Source organism: Anarrhichthys ocellatus, unplaced genomic scaffold (genome assembly GCF_004355925.1).
Source record: "Anarrhichthys ocellatus isolate YVR2014 unplaced genomic scaffold, GSC_Weel_1.0 scaffold24, whole genome shotgun sequence".
Lineage (NCBI taxonomy): Eukaryota > Metazoa > Chordata > Actinopteri > Perciformes > Anarhichadidae > Anarrhichthys > Anarrhichthys ocellatus.
This window is the reverse complement of record NW_022280054.1, coordinates 7,517,345-7,534,372: the sequence shown is the minus strand read 5'-3', so window position 1 is coordinate 7,534,372 and position 17,028 is coordinate 7,517,345. Positions and strand designations below refer to the sequence as shown.

The 17,028-nt window shown below is 43.0% G+C and overlaps 2 protein-coding genes across 4 annotated transcripts; one reads left to right on the top strand and one right to left on the bottom strand.

Annotated features, from left to right (window-relative positions):
- The first annotated feature begins 482 nt into the window (after positions 1 to 482).
- Positions 483 to 13,130, top strand: vmp1 (vacuole membrane protein 1). Of its 2 annotated transcripts, none has more exons than XM_031860537.1 (12): positions 483 to 551; positions 1,085 to 1,189; positions 1,438 to 1,570; positions 1,744 to 1,834; positions 2,260 to 2,370; positions 5,783 to 5,950; positions 6,226 to 6,357; positions 8,223 to 8,303; positions 8,432 to 8,548; positions 9,828 to 9,889; positions 11,450 to 11,549; positions 12,077 to 13,130. In XM_031860537.1, the coding sequence occupies exons 2-12, from the start codon at positions 1,111 to 1,113 to the stop codon at positions 12,218 to 12,220; spliced, it is 1,218 nt and encodes a 405-aa protein (XP_031716397.1). In that variant the 5' UTR covers positions 483 to 551; positions 1,085 to 1,110; the 3' UTR covers positions 12,221 to 13,130. The 2 variants fall into 2 exon arrangements, with proteins under 2 accessions (XP_031716397.1, XP_031716396.1); XM_031860536.1 differs by having other exon boundaries at positions 549 to 682.
- tubd1 (tubulin, delta 1) lies at positions 12,434 to 16,846 on the bottom strand. Of its 2 annotated transcripts, XM_031860535.1 has the most exons (9): positions 16,564 to 16,846; positions 16,314 to 16,461; positions 15,506 to 15,722; positions 15,195 to 15,426; positions 14,897 to 15,061; positions 14,642 to 14,770; positions 14,343 to 14,526; positions 14,103 to 14,250; positions 12,434 to 13,636 (listed from the first exon to the last, which is right to left on the bottom strand). In XM_031860535.1, exons 1-8 carry the CDS (start codon positions 16,712 to 16,714, stop codon positions 14,145 to 14,147), a joined length of 1,332 nt encoding a protein of 443 aa, XP_031716395.1. In that variant the 5' UTR covers positions 16,715 to 16,846; the 3' UTR covers positions 12,434 to 13,636; positions 14,103 to 14,144. The 2 variants fall into 2 exon arrangements, with proteins under 2 accessions (XP_031716395.1, XP_031716394.1); XM_031860534.1 differs by having other exon boundaries at positions 12,434 to 14,250.
- Between the last annotated feature and the right edge of the window lie 182 nt (positions 16,847 to 17,028).

Here is a 17,028-nt window from a genome sequence, read left to right as displayed (position 1 = left end):
GAGTAAAATAATGATATATGTTCAGTCTGCATCATTGCAGTGAGGTAAAGGGTCCTTTAAGGGCCCAAAAGGAGATCCATCAAGTATACAATGCAGACCTGTTTTACAGTTGGACACTCCTGATGGACAGACGGACACTGAGACTGATCAACGATGTTCAGACTTGATTTAGGATTAATGCCATCTTCATCTGGTTCTAGACTAATATTGTTCCATGGCTCAAGGTTAAAACTAACCCACTGCGAGTGTTGCAATAGTCTCACTTTGTTGGCAAATTTGGCATCCTCTGATTGGACCATGACACACACTTTACGGAAATACGTCTCCAATCCAATTTCACAATAAAAGCATCACCTTTGAGTTAAATCTTATTAAATTAGAAGGCAAGACTGTGCTTTATATATACTACGCATTGTTTCCACGTTTATACAACGGATTATTTCACCACACCAGGATAACAAAATTTGCCTGAAGAAAAATATGTCACGGCTGAACGGGTTTTACTTTAACACGTCCGAGGTTTGTTTCCGGGGCTAGAGGACAGGAAAGAGGTACGACTGTCATATGATTTTAACAAACATCGCGCTAGATCCCCTCAGTTTGGAGTAAATGTTGTCATTACTATAGCAGCAGAACGAGAAGGAACGTTTTTTTTTTTTTTTTTTTACATATCTCCTCACAAGTAAGGCGGCTCCTTATTAATATTAAAACCCTTTGATGTAGAAACTGCCTCCGTCCCTAGCTTAGCCGTTAGCATGGTGGCTAACCGGTTAGCATGTGGAGGATTGTGATGTGCACGCATTCGGCATCATATCTTGTGACAGATTAAACCACAAAGCGACGATTATCAAGTAAACCACACGTTGTTGTCACGAGGCAGTTGGTAACATGTTCGTCATATATCTTGAATGATATTTAATCTTTTTGTAGTCTCATTTAAATGTCTGTCGGCGTGTTGACGAGATTTTTTTATTTTTTTTTAAAGCTGATAAGGTTTTCCAGACAGGCATGTGCTCTTTGGTCAATAGGAACCGAAAGAACAGTGAGGGAGCGACTGTTATTCTCTTGTTCTCTTGTCTCCTAGCCTGACCTGCTGAGACCTTGATAGACATGATGGCAGCCAATGGAGCGAGCTGTGCACGGCAACAGAAACGTGCAGCCAGAGACAAACACAACGGCAAGTCGACAGGTCGGTAAACGTCAAACTTTTTAAATGTGTAGCAGGCGTTATCTCTGATGCCACAGTACGATAACCACCATATAGTTTGAACAAGTCATAAACACCCCGATTCATTCAAACTATTGGCTTATAATAGAGCTGGTTGGTGTCACGTGGTATCATGTATTTACCATTAACAGCTCAACAGAATACAATAGTTGAAGTAGAGGCAAGTATGACAGTATTGGAGGTTGATTGCAATTCTGTCTGCGCTCCAGACTCTTCAGTGAGAGAGAGGCGACAGAAGGATAAGGAGGACCGCCTGTCTCTGGTGGTGTGGAGGAGGCCCGTCACCACACTACACTATTTCCTCCTGGAGACTCTTATCAAGCTAAAGGAGTGGACCTTGAAGTAAGACGTTGAACAGGTTTTTCTAGTGTTTTTGTCAGGATGTTTGCGTCATATCTGTTTTTCTTGTTAATCTAGTCTGTATTGCTCACCAACATACCCGCTGACTTAAATAATAATTAGTTATTTGATCTTGTTTCCTTATTGACATTTTGTTTCCTTTCTTTCCTGTTCAGGCTTTGGCAGCGACGAGGCGCAGTGTTCTTAGTTTTGTTGTTATGTTCTCTGTTCTCCTTCGCCTACTCTACGGAGGGAGCACACCAACAAGTAAGGCTTGACGTTAATAATCAACACCACTGCTCTGTCACCAGCCTGTTTAAAGGTCAATGATAAGTCACTCTTTAGCCACCTAAAAACATTCTTGTAAGGCTGTTGGGAAATAATGAGGTCAAGTAACCTGTTATCATACAGTCAGTTGGCTGAAAGTTGTGTTTACTAATTCCTCTGTGCAGCGGCCTGTTACTGTTCGGTTAAAGCATCACCAAGCTTCAACATAAAATTAATCTCCTTATATTCCTCACATTTACAATGATGAACGAATATGTAACTCACGACAGCTCTTAAGTAAATCATTAAATATCAGTACGAAAGACTCAAACTGTTGTTTAAAGTAATTAAGAATTGCCTTTTTAAAAACAGACATAATTCAAACAGCATTTGCCTTCTAATCAGTTTTATTTTCCTCGCTGAAGTATGTCGAGTACCTGGAGAAGAGGTTCCTGTGGTGTGCCTACTGGGTAGGCCTTGGGATCCTGTCCTCGGTTGGCCTTGGGACCGGCCTGCACACCTTTCTCCTCTATCTGGTAAGATAACACTTTATGGTTTGGCAGAAGTGTACCAAGAAAAGATATGAAACAAAAAGTATCAGGCTGCACTGAATTATGAAAGTGCTGCAATCCCAGCAGCCACCTCACTGCGAGGACAGCTGTGGCTGTGAAGAAATCTTCCGTCTTAAGATGAGCAACATGACAAAAGTGAGGAAAAATATAAACTAACACATCTTTATGAATGTGAAGCCGCCTACTGTTCTGGCTCTATATAAAGTTCAAACCAACTGGAGCAAATGTTGATGTAATGCCATTTAAATAAGCAGCATGAAATTGTAGTAACTGGGGAAAAAATGGCGAGAAATGCCGGTCAGTGATAAAGTAATTTGCCCACCTGTACACACTGTAAGTGCAAACAAAAACAGACACAATAAATAGATGTAACGTTCCACTTAAACCACATTAATATCTAATCATCCACATGTTTTTGTCACGATTGTACCCATTACTACATTTACATATTTCTGGGAAAACTGACTGGCCAACATGCGACCCATTTCTCAACAGTCCAAAGGCTGCAAAATGAAAATGTCTCGAAGGACACAGTGTTATTATCTGGTCGGATGTACTCGGCATGAGTCAGGATGTCCTGTGTGTATCTACAGTATGCAGGCTGACATCTCATTCACCACACACTTCCCTTCTAGACATACCTGCCTAATGGACATAAAAGCTCCATGTGTGTCTATTCCTGCAGTTGCCAGAGGATGGCGTCACACTCCACAGTCATTGTCTTCCACTCATTCCATTTTGTCACCCTTCAGATCCAGAGCGAACCAAAAGTTCAGTGTAATTTTTCCCCTGACATGCAGTCACAGAATGACCGTATGACTGAGTCACCAAAATGTGTCATTTGTCTTGTGGTTAAAAAAAAAAAAAAAAAGGAGAACGTAGCAACATGAAACCAGAGTGCGACATAGTCCTCTTTAGACCGATGATGTGGCTTCTGTTCTGTGGAGTTTGTGCAGATGTGGGCCTGCTGAGTCAGATGTTTCCGTGATAATGAAATCATGGGAACGGATATTACTGGGCCCTCCATGTGTCGGAGATGCTGTGCACTCCTTCTGTTAATGCTTCACATTGTTTGTTTGATTGAGTTCACTGTCCTCTGTTGTCTATAGTTACTTTAAAAACTCAGTCCAACAATAACGCAGCGGTGGCTCATGTTCTCTTTAACACTTTAGAAGGTGTGACCTCATCCTGTCTCCCTCCTCTGTGTGAGGGAGGTTTTCTCTCCGAGTAGGCACCGTCATCTCCCCCCGGATGGAACAACCGAGCATCTGTTAAACCAGTTTCTCCTCATTTCTTTTTTTTTTTTTTTTTTTTTTTTAAATGACCAGCTTTTACTTTTGCAATGGATACTATCTGTTTTTGACAACGACTTTCCTTTGAATTACAATTAACTTTACATTATGAGCTGAGCAAAGATACTATTAGTTTCAAGGGGTTGTAGTCGTGGAGTGCTTTTGAAGAGGTTTAGAAAAAACAGTTCCAGCTCATCGGTCCTTTCCCAGCTCCTCTCTGTTGGACCTCCTGCCATCTCCTCACACCAACCCAGGCCTCCTTTATCATAGCCCCCTCCAGACTGTATAGCCTTTTCTTCAGCTTTTCACACATGTTGACCATAAGCCCTCTGCTCATAAGGAGACTATTTCCTGCGTCTCTATTCACTAGAACTTAGCTCGTGTTCAGTGTCACAGCTCCTATCACTGATGACTACTTACAGGAAAAACATCTCCCACCTGCACACGTTGCACTGTGAGTTCACATCAAGCCTGAAGCATGAATAGATAGCCCCATAGAGAGGAGGGAATCATCACGCTCATGGGAGAGGGGATTCACTCACCAGCATGATCTTATGATTCATCATGATGTGTTGCAGCTCAGTGCTGGATTCTAGTTGTACTAATGTGGATGAAATAAGAGAAAAGGCACGTTCATACATTGCTTTTACTTGGAGATGTATCTATTTGATCATGGTTTGATTAAAGCTTATTTTCCTTCTGTCATGATGGCAGCTAAATATGGCGATCCAACCCTGTCTCCGTTCATCTCTTTGGTTTAGAACACCTGATTAAAGTTGTGTATGATGTTCAGAGAATGATTCCTAATGTTGCTAACGTACACTTATCAGGTCCAAATTAAAGTCAACCAGCACAGGGTGTTTTTCGCTAATTATTTGTTGGATTTCATGAAATGTGCTGTGGCTGTTCATGACCCCGAGATGATTAGATCGTAACATTTTTGGAGACACGGAGAGCTACGCCCGAGAACTTCCCTCTTACTCGATCCAGAGGTCAGAATGTCAAAGCAGATTGCCGTGAAATTTTCCTGAACTCGTTTTAACATTTGAACCACTCCGTGGCCCTTCCTGTTGAGTCACCTTCCCAATAACTTTGACATATTTAGACCCATTACTGGTGAGAAACGGAACAATTGGTAGTATGTTGTCTGTCCCATCTCTGCTGCTTTACGGGTCCACTAGCGGTGCTTTTGCGAGGTTGTCTCATTCCTAAACATGATTTGTAATCTTTTTTTTTTTTTTATTTATTTATTTATTTTTTTTCATTTAATGGAAATCCACTTAGGATACTGGGCAAAGAAGTAGTTCATCGGTCCTGTATGCAAAGCGTTGTACTCTGGTGAACAAAGAAGTTCCCCGCAGGGCCAACGTATCGCCGGTCTGATGAGTGTCGGTTTGGTTTCAGAGTTTGACTTGCAGCTTAGTGTTTCTTGTGGTGTCGTGAAGAAACGCCGTTAAGTGAGCTCCTGTTTGGTTTGGAACAGACCGTGTTGTGTCAACTAAAGAAGCCTCTTGTGCGCTCATACTCGGTGGTGGGGGGGGAGTAATTTCCAGTCAACACAGATTAATTGTGCGCTGTCCATCTACTGTCAGTGCTGCCTGTATTACCTGAAGGAGGCATAATGGAGGAGCTGTGTGCTAGTTACAGTGGGGCCCACTGTTTTTGAGGCCAGGTGGCTGGGCCTAACCAGACGTCTTTACAATGATAAAGGATGACATGCCTACCTGTCAGCGAGAGACTGTGAGTCAGCTACCGTCGGTCTGTGTCTGTACCTGTGGGCACACGAGCTCCTTTAATCATGCAACAGCACATTCAATTCACCTAAAGTACTTGTGTAGGGCTGTGCAATACAGCCATATAGCATTGTTAAAGGTTCAACAGTTACTAAATACTTAAATTCACACAGTTGCCAGTTTATTAGGTACACCTAGCATTTACTGACCGGAGTGTACTTTAAGGAAATGGTGACATGTGGTATTGGCAATATTTAAACTTTCTTCTGTTGAGAATATTCAACAAGAGTAGGCTAATAATAGTATAGTATATGTCCACTAATGCAGCTCATCTTGTCTCACCTCTCTCAGGGTCCTCACATAGCATCGGTGACCCTGGCAGCATACGAGTGCAGCTCCACAGACTTCCCAGAGCCTCCGTACCCAGACCAGATCATGTGTCCCCAAGGTGGAGGGCTGGAGGGGAGCATTTCCCTCTTCTCAATCATGTCAAAGGTCCGCCTGGAGGCCTGCATGTGGGTAAGTTTGAATAAAGAGATGGCTCAGTGATGCACACTGACAAAGGGCAAGACTGTTAGCCAGTGGTGGGTGGTATTGTGACCACTGGAAACTACTCTCAGCCTCATGTCAACATGCCTATGGAAGGACAGAAACGCTATGATGCATGTATATGCTTCAAACGCTTGTGTCATGTGTACGAAATTCAAAAGTTCATTGTGGCATGAATTAGTCGCCTGTGGGTGAAATGGATTAGCAAACGCTGACGTGGAGCATTTTTGATTGTGCTGGTCTAGGGGGCAGGCACTGCCATCGGGGAGCTGCCTCCGTATTTCATGGCCAGAGCGGCTCGTCAGTCGGGAGCTGATCCAGAGGACGAAGACTACGAGGAGTTTGAGGAGATGCTGGAGCAGGCAGAGGGCGCTCAGGTCAGAGTCGCACACACACACACACACACACACACACTCGCACATCTGTTATGAGAACCAGTGGTTTTGTCATCAGCAGATCATGTGCACAAAAATACAAAGAATGTTTTGATCAAGATTTAAGAAGCAGTAGCCACCTCAGATGACCTTTTCATTTGATCTGAAGTGGCAAACGGTTACACCTTAAAGCAGAGTGTGTAGTTTAAAAATCTCCACAAACACAAGTTAACTGTGAATAGGTTACATTTTCTTTATCCTCCAAATTTCTCACATTTAGTGCAGAAGTTGGCCTCGATTCAACCTCCTGTTCTCATTGAAGACACAACTACCCTGAATATTGAAGTGTTCGTCCCTCTACTTGGTTCCATATTAGCACAGATGTTTACACTTTACCAACCCACCAAATATGACATGATCATATCTGATCTGGCCTCATCTTTATAATGCACGACTGACCATGGAGCCACTGTCCAGCGATTGGTCTTGAAGTGCCATGTGACTTCAGTGAAGCCCCTCCCTCCTTGCGCTTCCAGTAAATCTGTCTGTTTTGTGGGTGAGTCACCCTGAGCACAGCTCCCCCCTTTAATCATCCCTCGGGCTACGCTCTCTCTCCTGCCTCCCTCTTTCTTTCCCTTCCTCCCTCCCTCCCTCTTTTCACCGGCCTCTAATTTGACTGACGGACAGTTCTGTCAGGAACCTAAGCTCACATGACTGGAGACGGCTGAGATCAGATGCTGAGTCAGCAGCAGCAACAGAAATCGGAGGGATTGTGTACCTTGTCTCCATGACCTGTTTCTCAGATGAATAGGCTCAAGAGGCCAAACCTCACATCACACGGGTCTCATCACGGGAATGTGTTTAGGACGTATCCGCGTGTGCATTTCTCACATGTTTTCTAAGCAACCGGCTCACAGGAGAGTCGGAAGCTTTTTTTATTAACAGCTGAGGAACACTTGGTTCATGGGAATCAATGTCACACAAAATATCTTAAGAAGAAAATGACTTTGAGGTGTGTATTGTTATAATAAATAATCTCAAGTCAGTATTCTTCATAGGACTAAAATAACTTGCGATACGTTGAAACAAACTTGAAAAGAATGAATCATAACTTGTAACTGAGCAAATATGGCAGATGTTTGTTTTTTTATGACAGTCACTATATCCTAAGTAGTTATTTTAAGTTACCGACTAACTTTAATGCTTCATCTTCAGGGTTTTTTGTGACGTATAAAACAAAATTCTGAAGATGAAATCAAAGATGAATTGTAATTGTGGAGACTGAAATGTGAATGGCTTCCAAAATCTACGTTGATGAGCTGCCTCCTTAATCTCCCTCCTGCATCGGCCGTCATCTCCACCATGTATTGTGGAAAGTAGCTGACGATGGCTTCTACCTGAAACATAATTAATGAGGAGAACCTTTATTTGTGAGTGCTGGGTTATTGTTTCTATTCATCTTCACCATGAAATCGCAGACATTCCCCCCCCACAGGGCTGAAGATGGGAACTAAATATCCTCTGCTCTTATGTACAGTTTTCAGCTGTAATGTCATCAAACTAAACCAAAATAGATTTTATTTCACTTCATACAGTGCTCAGAAATAGCAGGCATTTCACCCCAGTACTCTCAACAGTACTCTCGTTTCTTGTAATAGTCTTAGCAGAGAATCTGCTCAGCAAACCACACATCTGTGAGAAACACAGCTCAAGTATTTTCAGAAATGAATAAAAGGATGACGTGTTGAGAGACACCCGTGTATTTAAAACTTGTGCCGTGTCATGCCAGTCTTTTAAGAAGATCTTACCCATTCATAGCTGATGGCTGTAATGTGGTTTGAATCTGTTTTTGCTCATTTGTTTTTCAGGATTTTGTCACAAGAGCTAAACTGGGAGTTCAGCATATGGTGCAGAAAGTGGGATTTTTTGGGATCTTGGCTTGTGCCTCGGTAAGTTCTTTATAATGTAACGGCAAGTTTTATGCATGTGTGATTAAAGATTAATGTCTTTCCTCATTTCAATAACCTGTAACAAGGGTAACTTATACATTAATATGTGATTTCTGTGTGTGTTTCAGATCCCTAATCCTCTCTTCGACCTAGCTGGAATAACCTGCGGTCATTTCATGGTTCCCTTCTGGACCTTCTTTGGAGCGACTCTAATTGGGAAAGCCATCATCAAGATGCATATACAGGTCGGTAGCTCAACTAAAAGCTTTTTTTATCAGAGGAGGTTATACACGAGCAAAGGACAAGTTCACATCAAATCACACCAGGTTTTTCCATTTTAACATAAAGAAAACCATACAGGCACACTTAGCTTCAGATATGACTCATCTTTTGTTTCATGTCATCACAATTGCCTATCCACATAATGTAATAAAGCATGTAAAAAAAAAAAAGGGGGGGGGGGGTATGCACTGCTGACTGATTCACAACCTCAAAACGTGTGGGAGAACTGAGATCAAACCTCCAGCTTAGATCACGGGTTGGTGGCTGTGAGAAACTCCTAATTGTGCACTTTTGGTTAACTCTTTCTGACTCTGGGCCTTTTGGGGATTCCTTATTCTAGCTTTAGCTTTGGGATTGATCCAGAACGTATAAACAGGCTCCAGATGAAAGGAAGGAAGCTTTTAAGAAGTCTTAAACAAGAGTTTGGATTAAATAAAACTCCACTAGATCAAAAAAACCCTGTTAATTATGGGTCGATTGTTGAGTCTGCCACACCAGTGACTAATATAAGCCGATACAAAGGGAGTCTGTCTGCGGGTGAGTCGCTGAGTGTCTTAACAAACTGAGCCGATCCATCTCATGGTGGTACCAGTCAGTGATCTCACTCTGAGGCCTTCCAGACAAAGGTTGTGGAGGATGTCGAGTGGACATGAGAAGCTAGACATGAGAGGAGGAAGTTAAAGAGCCGGTATGAAGCTGCGGGGGGGGGGGTCTCTTTGTATTATTTTCCTTTTTTTGGTACCTTGAGCCTCTTGGGCATCACGTGTCATGTCCTGTCTGATTTTGTCCAGGGGTCCATGTGTCATGCTGTTTTAAAGCTGATCAGTTTCAGGACCGGAGAAAGACCCCCCCCCACCCCCACACACACACACACACACACACACACACACTTTGGCGCTTTGCGAAAACCACACAAAGCCCCCCGCAGCCCAGAATTTAGCTTACTGCCGGGTTTGGGTTTTGTAATTAGTGTGTCTGTGGACTGTGGCAGATGTGGCCTCAATTTCCCACAGCTGTGCCGCTAAAATAGAAAATCTAAAGATGTTTTATCCGTCAATATATTTCTGTTTGTCACGTGTGTTTCTCAGAGACACTTTGTTGTTTTGTCCCATGTCTTGTAAAACACCACTTTACATAAACGTCTATCATTTTATGTCGGGGAGGTTTTCTGTGTTGTATTCCTCTGCATATTATCAGAAAGTAATTGTTTTTAACGCTTATTAATCTCTCGTTTTCTTACAGAAACTATTTGTTATCATCACCTTCAGCAAGCACATAGTGGAGCAAATGGTGTCTCTCATTGGGTAAGTGTGTGTGTGTGTGTGCGTGTGTGTGTGTGTGTGTGTAAGACAATCGGGTAGTTTGTGGAGTCATTGTCTTCACCTGGTTTTGTGGACCGCAATGCATTTTTAAACATTTTCAGATGCATTTTGACCACTGATTGGAGATCCTGTATGAATGAATGCTTTCACTGCGGGGGTGTACGTGCATGCATTTAGCATTTTTCCACAGAAAAGGTATTACCCCCTCCACACACGCATGCGGTCCATCTCTGCAGCACTGGTGGTCAGGCATGTGAGGTCCCATCTGAGCATGTTGATCTGACTCACCAAGTTCAGCTTTCACTCAGATATTTGCCCCAGCGAGGCGGGAAACGCAATCATAGACCATAGATGGAAAAAAACCTTCTGTTGAACTAGTTTAAGGAATTAAAGGTAGCGGTAATGTCCTAATTGTTAGCTTTAACGTAGCACTTTGGGTGCTAAAATGTAGCATTCACAGTAAAAGAAAAAGATACTAATTAGTAATCATTGTAGGTCAAGTAATGAATTATCAGTAGGCCAAATAAAAGCCAGTAAAGAGTTTAGTCAGACTTAATGTTAAGTTCATGACAGACTAGATCAAATAAAAAATGAGCAGTTAGTGATCTTAATCTAATGTAATCTTTAATGTACGTCCAGGAAGTAGCTTTGACCTGAATCTATGGTCATAGCCGAGTGTTCTGTGTCTTTTTGATTGAAAAATGAAATTCAAGGTTCATTTCCCATGAAGTTCAGACGGTGACTCGCCATGAGAGCTTCAGTACTGATACAGGGTGTTTTTTGTGTGTGCTTGCATGCTAAGTGGAAGAGATGGCAAGAAAGATGAATGAGTAAAACTAGTTGGGTTTGTTTGAAATGAGCAATTACCCACTTCCCTTTAGCTATTAGTTGTTTAGTAAATGATCCAAAAACATGTTTATGTCTCAAGTTGGGACAGAATTGAATGAATGCAGTGGGAAGTCTATATAGAAAAGAGATCCCTTTCAACTGTACCACTGCTGACCAACATGTGGAACTATAACTCCATTGCTTCTCTATGACATGAATTGATGAGCTGGTATCCATTATGATTGGCCCCCTGGTGAGCTAATCCACATTACCAAATAAGGACATGAGCACGCCCTGATTGGATATCATTCCACAAGAAGGCAGCAAATGGTGGTAAAGGTGATGACATCATGTCGACTCACTTCCTGATTTAAGGGGCTGACACGGTCTCCTATAGAGCGCTGAGGAGTATAAGAGGAGGGCTGAAGGGCTTCTACTTCATTCCTCTCTGCTGTCTGCTCCTGCTCACAGTAGGTGGCGGCTCCAGGATGGGCCCCTCATGTAGGACGGGGCCTCCAGCAGCTGTTACAAAGGATGCTGGTTGAGGACCTTTTGGTAGTGTTCAGGGAAAGAGAAGACTTCAGGCTCTTATAGTGAACAAGTGTTCAGTTTTTTTGTGTCCTTGTCAAAGGAAGGGTGCTTTAAAGGGTAAGTGAACTAATGTTCTTCCTCCCCGTCTCTTGTGTCTCTGTGTGCATGTATGCGCTGTGTCAGGTCTGTGCCCAGAGTGGGACCATCACTCCAGAAGCCCTTCAGTCAGTACCTGGACGCACAGAGGAACAAGCTGCACCATGCTGGAGGAAGTGCATCAGCGGTAAGAGCAATACTAGTGGTAATATTTGACCACACACCACTTTAGAATGATGACTTCATGGAAAATATAAACAGAGTTGGGAGCTTGTTTTAATAAAGCCCAACAAATTTGAGGCCAATATTTATATTTTGGAGTGTTAAAAAAAAAGCTTATTTTTTTCTCGTAATTGCAAAACAATGTTTTTAAACATCCTTAAATTTAGTTATTACCAAAGTGTGACTGTAATTATCAGTGCTCTCTGGTGGACAAATGATGTAACTAAGAATTTTTTTTTAATGACCTCAAACATATCTTTACCATTTCTGTACTGCAATTTTTTTTTAGTTATCGACCAACGTATGCGTTGATACTTGTATATTTGCGAGCTGTAGTTTTTAGTTTGAGTCTTTGGCTGCTAGAGAACACGCACTCCATGGGTTACATGGATATTCGCAATATTTTTGCCCCATGAACTGTAATATTACAATATGCTTTTTTTTATGATGGTAACTGATGGCATACGCACTCCCAATTTCTTGGGTTTCCAGGATGAGAACTGGCTGTCGTGGGTGTTTGAGAAGGTGGTGCTGGTCATGGTCTGCTACTTTGTCACTTCCATCATCAACTCCACGGCTCAGAGCTACGCCAAGCGCCTGCAGCAGCAGAGGCACTCAGAGGGGAAGACCAAGTGATGGCGAGACGGAAGCGGTTCAAAAACATCCAAGTGACTGTTTCTGCTGCTGCTGCTGAGAGAACCTCCGCTCAGCCACGGCCACTTACGAATTAACAACAAACCTCACCCCCCCCCCCCAATCCATTCTCAGAGGCCGACCACTCAAAAAACCAGGCACTATTTGTTGGCGTGTGTGTGCGAGCGCTTTTGAGGATGTATGTGCTGTTTGGCGTTTGTCCCTCTTCAGGTTTTGTAGTTCTTCCTCTCATCTCACTCTCTAGGTGTGTAGTGCGATTGGTTTTATTGCTGATCTTAACGTGTTACTTTCTGTTAAATTAACCCATTCGTTGACCTCAGATGTACAGCAGCAGTTGGGTGGTGACTGCTGTGTAGGTGCAGTGCCCATCAGACGCTATGCCTTATGCAAGACCGGGAGGTCTCACTTCCCTTGAATATAGTTTGACTTAACTTGATTTTTATTTAATTTTGTAACATTTATGTACGGATGGATCTTGACTTGTTTGTACAGTGCGCTGCCAAGATAACTGCTGTGGATGGTCTTTCTTTTCAGGGTTTAATTGTCCTGTTTTTTGTCCCGTTTAAGACCAAATTTGTCTCTTTTTTTTGGTCTCTGGATTTGTCAGTTTAAAATAGTGAAGAAAAAAAAAAAGAAGCAATATCAACTTAAGAGTGTGGTATTGATGGTTTGCACATTGTGTAAATATCTTAATATCTTTTTGACAGTATGCACAGATGTATTTCTATTCTAATGGTCTGTGTGGACATGAGTTAACTTGAACCAAAACAAAAAAGAAAAGGTGATATCATTTGTAAAGTGACATTATACTCTCGGCTAACTAGACCCATTTCTATTCTGTACATTTAGGTTGAACCTTGGATCAGATCATATATAAAACATGTAAATCATAGCACTGGTTTCCAAGTTGACTCTTTTGTTTCACATTCTTTGAGTTGAAGATTAACTTTTAAATGTTCATCCTCATACGCTGTGAGATATTGTGACGTTTAAAAACTGTTGTAAAGTTTCTTTAAATCCTCGTGACGGAGCTAATGGTTGGTTTTCTCTGAGAAATGATCCTCTTTAAGGTAAGTGAACAGTTCAGCACCATCAGTTAATAGTTCTCTTTGTATCAGACTCTTCATGTCGGGGTGAAGTCCGGCCTGAAACGGACTCTGCAGATTCTGGTCCACTTGTGGGCTTGTGGACCCCGCTTCTACATTCTCATGAACATCCTTGACTCAACTTTCCCATCCCGTCAGCTAGCTTATCAGACTGGTGTTGGCTGTTAAACTAGCACGGCAACAGCAGTCTGTAAGCTGGCTGAAGTTCTGGGCCTTCAGCATTTCGTTTCTGCCGCTTGGCTCGTGTCAGAACTGCACTTCAGCCGTGTCGATCTGCCCACATCTGGAAATACTGTGATGGGGAAAAAAAATGAACAATAAAGTGATGAAAAGTATGTTAACTGCTCTTGTTACGTTTCTTTGTTTCCCAATAATTGCTGAACATTCACATTTTCTAACTAGAATAGCTCCGTAGCTGTTCGGGAGCTTTTGATTACAACACATGGTCTTCCTCAGCAGATGGAGACACTGCGTTGTCATGGAAGTGTAGAAGTTGACATTTTTCTGAAAGCTTTTAAAGGCTGAAAGCAGCATTTGATAAAATGATCTAATCCCAAAGTCCATAACTAATTAAATGTAATAAAATAGTTCCAACAAGAGGAACTGAATGTGTCCCAATGATACTTTTGGTGGAAAGAAATGGTCAAAAGTCAAGGAATCAGTTTCTTTCAGTGAACCAAGTAAAGAATGTTTTTTATGTACATGTTTTAAAAAGAAGCAGCAATGTCCCACGTCATGGTATTCTGTTTGGTACGTACAGTCCAATGGGCAGAGGTGGTGCTTGTTAGTTTTCTCCATTTCTAGTGCAGATGTTTGTAGCTGGAGATGACTTGCTCAATAGATGTGAAGCTGTCTAGAAAGTCCTCCTCTGAGATCCCAAACTTAATGTACTGGTGGATGTAGGCCCTTTAACAGAGGAAATAAAACGTTAAGAAACATTTCCTAAAAGCGACATTTAAGCTTTTTTTTTTTTCCCCTGAGTAACGGGGCTGACTCACCTGGACGCAAACATGTTCCAGGCTTTTCCCACCATGTTGTCCAGAGGTCTGACCAGAGCCTGGCTGTTGCTGACCAGCGTGGCACATTTTTCATACTTATTAAAAGGCACTGGGGATTTCCACGAGTTGAAAGCTTCTTCTGATGCGAGCCAGGAGGTGTACAGGGCCGGGTCCTCGAAGCCACCTGTGGACGGTACACAGTTTACATCTCATGCATAGCGCCACATCGTTCCAAAATGTCATCATATCCCTCATGACTTGTGGATTAATCAGGTAAAATAAATACATTTCAACCAGACCTGTCTCTGCGCTGTAAACGTCTTTCCCTCTCAGTATGAGCAGGTTGGCCAGAGAGCGGTTGAAGCTGGATCCTGTGAGACTCCTGGTCCGCTCAGAAGCTGCAGATGGACGCACCTGCCAGTCTATACCTGAGACGGGACGAAAAACAGCGATCCTCAGAAGTGTTCAACGGATTACACTCACTTTCAAGCCATATAATGCCTCAATAAACGAATCTGAAACTGAACTACGAGGTTAAATTTGATAGAACTTGCCTTCCTCCATCTTGGTGTTGGAGATGAGCATCTGTCGTAGGTGTTTGAGCATGCTCGGCCAGCTGAACGTGCTGTAGGCCATGGAGGAACTAGGCATCTGAGGGATGGTGCACACACTGAGGAGCTTGTACTCCGGGTGGCACGCGAGGGCACTCACCAACTCACCTGAGAGACGACAAAGAGTAAAGTCCACATTAGGGGTGAGACGTGCCGGCTCATGAGGACGGCACAGGGTACAACATTCCCTGTGTAGACTCCGCCTCTCCATCCAGGCCCTGTGTGTCTCGGCATGGCTCACCCAGAGGATTTCTGCCGTAGACTCCGTGGGAGTCGGCGGTGAGCGCGGGCTGCAGGATGCTGCCCAGCTGGTGAGCGATCACCTTGTTGACATCACCGAAGGAGATGTGTTTGATGTTGAGCAGCTGACCGCAGATCCTGTGCACCGTGTCGTTCTCGTGCACCAGGATGGCATCGGACAGCTGGTAGAGGTGAGCCAGCGTCAGCACAGAGTTGTAGTTCTGGACAATCACCTGAGAGGACAGGTGAAAGATTTTAACAGCACATTATTCTAATATTAAAGACTAAACACTCGGTAGCCGTCTCCGTTACCTCCCCGGTCCCGTATGGCCAGGTGAGATGGTTGAGGATGAAGGTTTTGGGGTAGATGTCTCGGAGACACTGAGTAACGTAAGTACCAACGCCGGACCCCGTTCCCCCCGCCACACTCATCATGGCCATGAGTCCGGCCAACCTGTCACAGCGCTCCACCTCTCGCCTCACCAGCTGCTCCACCACGTCTCTGTGACGAGGCCCGTGGACACGGTACCTGGTGGGACACAAGAAGCACATTATCAGCTTTTCCCACACAGGAGGACTGCGTTCCTGTGTTTGTGTTGTCTGTAAAAAAAAAATTACATTTTGCTTGTTTCTAAAGCATGAAACAGTCCTAACTCAAACTCCGCTTACTAGCTTCTTATTGTCAAACTGCCATTTTTAAAAAGGTCTAGAATGAACTTTGATGCTTCATTTCACAGCTGAAACAATTAATTGATCAGTTAGCGGATCAACAAAAAATGAACGAGCAAATGTTTGGATAATCAATCGTTTGAGTAAAATTTTCAAGCAAAAACTTCTCAATTGTGATAATTTGATGCTTTTCTTTGTAATAAATTATACTAAACGGACACGACTTCGGCTCTGACAGAATATAAGGGGCATTGTTGACAACAGTTACAAGACATAAGAGAAAAATCATCTGCAAATTAACCCATAATGAGTCATATTTAACTTATAAATCATAACAGTTTTAATGTTTTGCTTTGTAATATTCATACTACTATAACAAAAACAGCGTTATTTGCATTTACCAGATTATTAGTTTGTACATATTTGACAGTAAAAGGTGAAATGGCCTTACCCATTAGCCCAGTTGTTCCCAGAGCCCTGCTTCTGGCTGAAGTGGGAAGACTCTCCATACCTCCACATGCCACACTTTGCAGCCCTGCTCATACTCTGGTTGATCACTTTGGGCTCCATGTCAATCAGCACCGCCCTGGCTACGAGCTCTGGTTTGTAGACAGGGAGACATGACAGTTAAACACGTGTGTTTATTATTTATTTAGACGCTTATTTCACCCACTAAAGGAGGACATAGATCAGGTGTTTACCTCCACGTGAGGTTTGGTGGAAGAATCGCTCGCAGCCCGCTGTGCTGTACACTTTCCTCTGTCCCTCCAGTGCATCGCTGCAGAGGACGTCAAACAGCTCGTGGCCCACCTGGTTGCCGCACTGACCGAGCTGAACTGTTACGATGGACATGTTCTCTGGAGACTCTCCAGGAGGATCGATAGTTTCCCCGATCAGAGTATCGGAACATACAGCCTGAAAGGTTTCATGACTGAGTCCACGGAGCTGTCAGCATCTTTGTTGTTTAAAAGCGGCGCACGTCCTGTCGTCATCCGCCACGCCACGAGAAGTTAAAATGGCGTTTCCGGCCCGAAATGTCAACACTTTCAAAATAAAGCTCCTATGCATATGTGATGAGATCTGATTTAAGTAATATGATGTAATGTACATTGGGTATTATTATATTATTATATTGTTATATTATTATATTATTGTATTCTTATAAT